General features: G+C 43.3%; 1 protein-coding gene across 1 annotated transcript in view; it reads left to right on the top strand.

Moving 5' to 3' along the window:
- Positions 1–709: 709 nt before the first annotated feature.
- Positions 710–9128, top strand: part of RIMBP2 (RIMS binding protein 2) — an 883237-nt gene continuing 874818 nt past the window's right edge. The window contains exon 1 of the mRNA XM_073628097.1: positions 710–853. Coding sequence (XP_073484198.1) covers positions 827–853 — 27 coding nt within the window. The 5' untranslated portion in view covers positions 710–826. The remainder of the gene's footprint in view (positions 854–9128) is intronic.

The raw sequence follows: 9128 nt of genomic DNA, 5'->3' as shown, positions 1-9128 counted from the left end.
CTGTGTTGGAAAAGGCTGCCATAAACAATTACCTGACTCCTCCACCAATCCATCACTGTTTTGCCTCCAGCAGCATTTCTATTTTTTCTTATTCTCAGGAGACTCAGAGCAGCTGGAGCCATTGGCTCCTGCTACTGTCAGTTAAATCCTGTGAGGAGGGATCAAGGGCATAGCCGAGCTGCACTGTGTGTATCTATGGTAACACACAGCCCAGCTCGGAAACGCGCTTACAGGGGCACTCGAAGGAGAGGAGGAGCTGACAGCGCCGACTGGGGGTCTCCAGAAGAAGGGGTAAGGTACTGCTCTGTGCAATACTACTGCACAGAGCAGGTAACTATAACATCTTTTTATTTTTAGCCAAAAACATTTTTGCTTTTAGAATCACTTTAACAAACTACAAAAAGTTATATTTTCACAAATATGCTAATGTCATCTATTAAGGTTTATTAAGTGCTGTAATAATGAGTTAGCAATTGAGAACCTTTCCAGTGATGTGATTGTGAGTTTACACTGGATCAGTATCATCTCTCACTCCTATATTTACAAGCCATGCTAAACTTAGCATTGGCATGTTGCCTCCTACAGTGGCAGTGGGTCAACTTCGCACCTGTGGAGTTGCTCAAACCTATGTCATTTCACAGTGATTGGACCTCAGGTTCCAATGCACAAGTCACATGCTTACCTTTTGAAACTGTAGAACATTTCAAACGCACTTTTTTTATCTTGTGGTCTGCAACACATCTAGATACATAGAAAGAGCTGCGTCTTGTTTTACTCCAATTTACACAACTGGTCTGCAAGCAAAGAAGGTCTCCCTGCTCCAGCAATGAGCAGCAAAAAGACAAAAGATGTGGTATGTCCTTGGAGAGTAAGATGTTTGCGTTTTAAATTGTTGTTGCAAGATTTGTTTAGGTTAATGTATACTGTATTTATGATTTACTTTGAGTTTTTTATTCTACTTTAAAAAAAAAAAAAAATAAGATATCCTTAGACCAGAGTTTGTGAACGGCATATGCTGTGAAAAAATAATTATGCACATTCGTAGGCATATAAACAAAGCAACATGGGCTGTGAAATAACACCTATCAGACTTGGCTATGGGTTACTACATTCGACAGACAGACTTCAATGTTTTGCAACGTGAGGTTGATTGTATTATGCTTTGTATAGCTGTTATTGTAATGAACTAGTAATACAGCTGGCATTATTTGATAGAACAGCTCTAAGCAACAATGAAATGAACACATTGCATTCATTTTATAACCATCAACTATCACCTTCGATCAATTTAGAACAATCAGTGCTATGAGACCTGATTTACTATTTCGCTACTGGGACTTCAGTGACCTTGCAACCTTCTTTTCATTTATAAACAAGATTGTATTTCTTGATGTTTCACCTTACTCAGTACTACATTAGGAGCCTTAATTAAATTTGAGTAAAATAATTTCAATGATCAGATATTAGGAGAAAGGAAGGCTAAATGTTTTTTTTTTCTAAGGCCAGGAAATGACTTTCCATACCTGGATAGAGATAATCTGTATTAGCTGATGAAAGGGCATAGCTGAATCTTTTCTAATACGCAGCTCCTCCCCTCAGGAGGGATAATAGCATATTGCAGACTCTGATTTCAACCTGCATCTATTACTATGCTCCATCTCTATCGACTGGACTAAGGATGGGTCTCAGAAGCAATTATATTGTAAAGTTTCCTGTATTGGGATTACTGAAGTATAAGAAAGTTGGTGCCTGCTTCTTCAAAGGACGATTTTTAGATTGTGAACTATATCACTTATCTACTGTACATCGCTAAATTAGAATTGTAAGTATTAGAGAAGCTAAAGGCTGTTAGTGTTGTCATAGTGGCATTGCATTTGAAATTGTGATATACATTTTAACCCTACTATAGTTTGCGTTGCTCTGGTGTTGGATCATCGCAATATGCATTGTAAATAATAAAACCTATAGTAGGTTTTTTTCACCATTACATTTTTGTTTTCTGCAAGTTATAGGAGTTTTGGAGTTGACATTATTTACATGATTGAGGAAATCTGGGGCAGAAGAAAGTGCAGTTGTCAATAGTAGCCAGTCAGACTCCTTGTTTAGCTACCCTTGGCAAGTTAGAAAATCAAAGCTAAAACCTCATTAGATCCTATGGCTAAAGGCTTATCTGGTGTACTGGTTATGGCAAGGTGTGGTCTCCTAATAATGCAGTATTACATGTTCCAGTAAAGTAAAAGGTGACAGACATTAGAGGTTGATTGAACATGTAGGCATAATCCAATCACCCTTGGGCAATTTATATTGGCAACCAGGTCCCAGGTCAGCCCAGAATGTGGCTGGGAAGGGTATTACAGTTACCTATGGCACTTACCTGGTAATTGGAGGTAAGTTTATGCTAATGGACTAATAACAGTTGGCAATCTGTTCAGTCCCCTCTCCCCCCTAATTAGCTTTGGCTGACTGTGCCAGATGCTGCCAACAGACATTTAACTGTTCCCAATCCAGCCATTTTTGGACAGATCAGGAGATAATCCTCTACTGTCCATTGACGTAGTCCAATAGCAAATCTACCATAGTAATTGTAGTTCTCTTACACCTGTGGAATCATAAATTGTCTATAATTGTAGTAAAATGTTTGCAGTTCTGTTTCAGATGTTTCTACTGCAACATATACTTTGTATATAAGCACTTTTAAAGTGAAGTAGAATATTCAATAATGTATTTGTACAAGTTTGGAAGTATGTATCAGGTTTCATATTACTGTCTAATGAGGTTATTTATTTTTGCCCTTGAAGCCCTTTACACCCAAATCAGGTAGTTCAGTTGAATCACCCATTGACTTCTTATTTCTGAGACTTCAGTGGTGGAATTTCCATGCTTTATATTTGCCCTACCACAAAGACCACATTGTTTTTCTTCTAGCTGGACCCATTAAATATTTTATCATGTGAATATTTAAACTGTAAAGTGTGATGCCATTATATGTTTTTGCAAATGTACATGACATCTGGGCACAACTGTATAACCAATTTTACCTAGTTTCCAAGACACACACCATAGTTGAATCTGTACAAGGTTCTACATTATTTGTTTTAAGTAGTACAGCTCATGCCCTTACTGCGGTAATGTTCACAATGTAACACAAATACAATGTTGAGCTTCTTTTGTTTTATGTGTGCATCAGCAGCTTTTTAAATGGAAAGTGATCTAGGTGTGATGTGAGCTGTCCAGCATTTCTTTGTTGTAGAGCGGCCTTTATTTTAGCTATCTGTAAGGGAAGAATTCTTCCCATCAACAATTATATTGATGCATTCTTTTACTGACCCCCAATGTAAGGGGCATTCTTTTCATTGACCACCAATTTAAGGGGCATTCTTCCCCTAACTACCAGGGCAATTGGGTCCTTCTTCTACTGGTCGCTATTGTAAAGGGAGGACCTCTCTCATGGACCACTAATGTAAGAGGAGGGCACCTTCTCCATTGACCATCTGTGTAGGTTGAACCTTCTCTCACTAAGCACCAGTGGAAAGAAGCATTCTTCTTCTGGTCTTCAATGTGTGCAAGGGGCTTCTCCCACTGACCCCCAACATAAGGGAGCATTTCTCATGATTTGTATATGGTATAAATTTTAAAGTGTAAGGCTGGGTTCACACTAGTGTGAATTGGATGTGGTTTCCCCGCATCCAATTCGCATGCCGGGAGTGTGCCTGGCTCTCAATAGAGCTGGTTCACATATCTCTGGTGGGCACGGAGCAGAGGGATCCTGTGCATCTTTGCCTCCATTTCAGGTCCGCATTCAGGCAAAAAATTGAGCTTGATTTGTCCCTGTAACAGAGAACAGGGATGCACCGGATCCCTGCTGTGAGCCACGTCGCACGAAGTATGAACCCAGCCTAATGGTATATACAGCATGTAAAGTACACGTGTGTTTGTGTCTGTATTGACACTTACATTGAGCAAGTAATATCCCTGTAACCAATCTCAGTTTGTATAAATATTACTGAATATCCTTACCACATTGGTTAAAAAGTTGAATTATTAAGTTCTTGTGACTATTTTTTTTAATTGTAGCGTTGGTTCTATTATTCTACATCAGTTTTATTTTTCATTATAGGTTACCAGCTGCTCTTGCAATGAGTAATGCGTTGGACTAGATGCCCTAGTGAAGCTGACAATACTAGAGCTATTTTTAAATGTATACTGCAATCTGTGCAGTCTTTGTGGCTCTCATGTATCAACTTCAAAGGTTTTTGATGTGCTCATATTATTTCTGCCCCCCACCCCCTCTTAAAGAAAAGAAAAGTGAATTGTTCCAGTACAACTACAATATATTCGTGTGTGTGTAATTGATCTTTATTTCAAATGGAAATCAGAGAAGATTGACAGTTAATTGGTTACAGAAAAAATTGAAAGCATTCAGTTGAGAGAATAGATACAATAGTGTCACCCTGCATTGCAAGGTCAGAAAGGGATCTTGATTTACCCTTGCAAGAATATAAATATAAACTAATTCGTTTTCAGCAAACATTTTTTTTCAATCTGTGGTGTTAGGTTTATCAACAGCTCTTGATGAGGTTGTTGATTTATTAGAAAATTTGTCCCATATCACTACTGCTCTGTCCTCCCGAGATAAACAATTGTACCAGTGTCCCCGGGTATTGTCTCTTATCTGAATTGAAAGTGCTATTCCTATGTGCAGGGAGACATTGTATAATATTTTTCACAGCATGAGGTAAGCAGAAGTCTAGAGGGAGTTCTGCAGGCATGGCCCTATCCATCTTAGTGGACTCAGCCAAACTACCTACCATCTACCTACTAGCCAAATCGCACTGCCAGTTTGTATGCAATCATCTATACATGTTATGTGAAGATCAGAGGCGTAACTAGAACCTTCAGGGCCCCAGTGCAAGAAACCATGATGGGCCCCCCTTCCATCCGAGCCCCGGACTTCCAATTTTGGGATGGTGTCCATGGACATCCTCCCAAAACCGTGCTTCCCACATGACCCCTGGGACGTGCATCCAGCGCAATCACAGCGGCCCTTTACCATGTGATCAGCTGATCACATGTAAACAGACTGGTTATCCACAGCCCTTTCCTCACACGCTGTGTTTGTGTTAGAAAAGGACTTCCGTTAACTGTCAAGAATGTCAGTAAATTGTTTACACTGATAATCAGTGCCCCAATCATCAGTGCCATCTATCAGTGCCCATCATTGCTGCCTATCAATGCTCATCAATGCCGCCTATCAGTGCCCATCACTTCCACCTACAAGTGTTACCTATCAGTGCTCATTAATGCCGCCTAACAGCGTCCATCAGTGCCACCTATCAGTACTCTTCAATTCTGCCCATCAAAGACCATCAATACTGCCTGAGTTCTGCCTATCAGTGTTCCTCAGTGCCCATCAGTACCACCTATCAGTGCCCATCAATGCCACCTATCAGTGCAGCCTATCAGTGCACATTAGTGCCTCCTACCGTGTTTCCCCGATAGTAAGACACCCCCGATTGTAAGACGTATCGGGAGTTTCAGAGGGGTCAGCTAATATAAGCCGTACCCCGAAAGTAAGACATATGTCTTACTTTCGGGGAAACACGGATTTGCCTCCAGTGACGTGCGGTACAAAGAGTGGGGCTGGGGGTGCGGGCCGCACCCTGGGGGGGGGGGTGCCAGGCCAGTGCCCTCCCCCTCCGACTGAAGAGACAGCGCCGTTTTGATCAGTCTGCCGACAGGTGTCACTGGCTCTGTGTCCTCCCGGAAAAAGGTCAGTGCTGGTCATACAGAGAGAGACCAAGGAGGGGGAGGGGGGTGTGAAGAGATTCTCTGCAGCTCTTATTGTAACCGCAAGATGCAGCTGAGGAGGACTACAAGTCCCAACATACCGGGCTGTGTGGGCTTACAGTTCTCCTCTGCTGGAGCAGCAATAATGTTTTCCGTGGTCCATCAGGACCATGGACAACATACAAAACACGCTGTGTGGGATACTGTATGGGGCTGTAACCTTATGGGAGACTGTGATACGGAACCACAAGCAGTGCTTATACCATATGTTCGTTCTTACCATTTTTCATTGTTTTACATGTTATGCAATGTTGTAACAAGACATTCTTGGCACTTCCTTTTATTAACCTGTTTTGTGGTGAATACAATACTGTTCAGGTTGTTAATAAATGTTAATTTTATGGTTAAAACAAAAAATTCGACAATTTTTTCCCAATATAAGACATACCCCGAAAGTAAGACATAGTGGGGCTTTTAGGGATAAAAAGAAAGTAAGACACTGTCTTACTTTCGGGGAAACACGGTATCAGTGCTGCCTATCAGTGCTCATCAATGGGGCCTATCGGTGCTCATCAGTGCCTCCTATCAGTGCCCATCAGTGCCTCCTATCAGTGCCCATCAGTGCCTTCTATCAGTTCCCATCAGTGCTTTCTATCAGTGCTCATCAGTGCCTTCTATCAGTGCTCATCAGTGCCCATCAGTGCCGTCTATCAGTGCTCATCAGTGCCCTCTATCAGTGCTCATCAGTGCTGTCTATCAGTGCTCATCAGTGCCTTCTATCAGTGCCCATCAGTGCCCGCTATTAGTGCCCATCAGTGCCTTTTATTAGTGCTCATCAGTGCCTTCTATTAGTGCTCATCAGTGCCCATCAGTGCCTTCTATTAGTGCTCATCAGTGCCCATCAGTGCCTGCTATTAGTGCTCATCAGTGCCCATCAGTGCCTTCTATTAGTGCTCATCAGTGCTGTCTGCCTTCTCAGGACAGCACGGCTCTGAGCGGAGATCGTGTGTCATAGAACAATAGCACAGAGACACCGGCTGCATTAATGTTCTATTTGTCGGTCCTCTCTGGCACAGATGAGAGAGGACACACAGCTGATCTCACGGCTCCCCCTTCTCCCCCCTCCCCACTCCTCTGTGCTCCGCGGGAAACGTGGGCTCTTTAGCTTCACACTTGACTGCCCGCGGAGCACAGGAGAGGGGGGGGGGGGAGCCGTGAGATCAGCTGTGTGTCCTCTCTCATCTGTGCCAGAGAGGACCGACAAATAGAACATTAATGCCGCCGGTGTCTCTGTGCTATTGTTCTATGACACACGATCTCCGGTCAGAGCCGTGTGTGAAGACCAACCCTGCTGGCCCCCCCCACAGTGGCAGAAGGCCGGGCCCAGTCGCAACTGCAACTGTTGCGACCCTGGTAATTCCGCCACTGGTGAAGATCGATGTATGTTGTACATGCTTTCTGCAAGCCTAACCATAAAAAGACTTTATTTAAGTGAAGAGTTGTGTCACTTACTGGAAGAAATGTTAGGAATTACTTCCAGTGTTATTTATTTAATTTTTAAAAAATTTCTTACTAGTAATGGCGGCGATCTGTGATTTTTATCGGGACTGCGACATTATGGCGGACACATCGGACACTATTTTAGGACCATTGTCATTTATGCAGCGATCAGAGCTACAAATAGCCACTGATAACTGTATAAATGACACTGGCAGGGAAGGGGTTACACACTAGGGGGCGATCAAGGCGTTAAGTGTGTCCTAGGGAGGTGTTCTAACTGTAGGGGGGATGAGCTCACTACAACATTTATTTATTTATTTATTTATTTCAGGTACTTATAAAGCGCCGTCAATTTACACAGCGCTTTACATATACATTGTACATTCACATCAGTCCCTACCCTCAAGGAGCTTAGAATCTAAGGTCCCTAACTCACATTCATATACTAGGGACAATTTAGACAGGATCCAATTAACCTACCAGCATGTCTTTGGAGTGTGGGAGGAAACCGGAGTACCTGGAGGAAACCCACGCAGGCACAGGGAGAACATGCAAACTCCAGGCAGGTAGTGTCGTGGTTGGGATTCGAACCAGCGACCCTTCTTACTGCTAGGCGAAAGTGTTACCCACTACACCACTGTGCCACCCTACATCGGGAGTAGATCACTACTCCCGATGACAGGGAGCAGTGGATCTCTGTCATGTTGTTAGGCAGAACAGGGAAATGATTTGTCTACATAAGCATCTCCCCGTTCTGCCTCTCCTCACCTCAGTCGCGGGCCGCCGGCGAACATCGAGTTCTCAGGACCTGCAGCGCGCGCGCCCGATAAGCGCCAAATTCGAAGGGACGTACAGGTATGCCCATCTGCTGGCGTTAATCTGTGTGCGGCGGTCGGCAAGCAGTAAATGATCCTTTGTTCTGAGGTTTATTTGTGTCTGCAAGAGTATTGAGGAGTATTTTTTGGGTATGACGACGATTTTGTGGGGGGTTTTTGAATTCTGCTTTAAGCCGCTACCAATCTGCAATGTGGCTATATCCATTATTTGCACACCCCAGACCTTGCTTCTGTCAGGCCAGGAAGATAACTGTATAGCCAGGAAGATTACCCTCATGGGTAATTTTTAATATCCTTATGGGTATTGTTAACATTTACATATTGTTTACAAGTTTTAAATATTGGCTAAAATGTGGATGTGTGTATATGTGTGCAACTTCAGGGGTTTCCTACGTACATAGTGAAAAATTCAAGGGTGCGCTCTGTACCAAGTGTTGGGGTTCAGGAGTGCGCTCGGCTATAGTACCTCCTGGCAGTGTAGGTGGCTCTGCCTCTTTCTCTCACCTGTATGGAGATCATTGGTCGGCATCTGTGCATCTGGGCATAGATGGGGATCACAATGCAGCTTACCACTTGATGCCCCATCCCACTCTGCACAAACATCTCCCTCGTTTTCACCATAAGTGCAGGGCAGGCACGGTTATGTAAGAGCCGCCAACAGGAAAGCTGTCTTTGTAAACACAGAAGGCTTCTGTGTTTGTAAGTGGGGAGCGGAGAGCAAGAGCCGGAAGTACCACAGCGGATGCCACATTCCGGCTAAAAAAAGCCCTGGGGACAAGGGCTACATGATATGGCCTGGTGGGTCAGATTTGACCCGCGGGCCTTGTGTTTGACACATGTGACTTAATGCATCTGAAGGAACTCTTGGGCTTAAATACATGAAAGATACTCAAAATTTATTGGAGTACACTCGGGATACTTACTCTAGACATCTTAGCACCTTTTTTGCGTAAGTGCTCACACCCAGGCCAACCCTGTCTTCATAGACAGAATCACTACACCTGG

The sequence above is a fragment of the Aquarana catesbeiana genome, linkage group LG01 (genome assembly GCF_042186555.1).
Source record: "Aquarana catesbeiana isolate 2022-GZ linkage group LG01, ASM4218655v1, whole genome shotgun sequence".
NCBI lineage: Eukaryota > Metazoa > Chordata > Amphibia > Anura > Ranidae > Aquarana > Aquarana catesbeiana.
The sequence above is the reverse complement of the archived record's forward strand: the minus strand, read 5'-3'. Positions and strand labels throughout refer to the sequence as shown.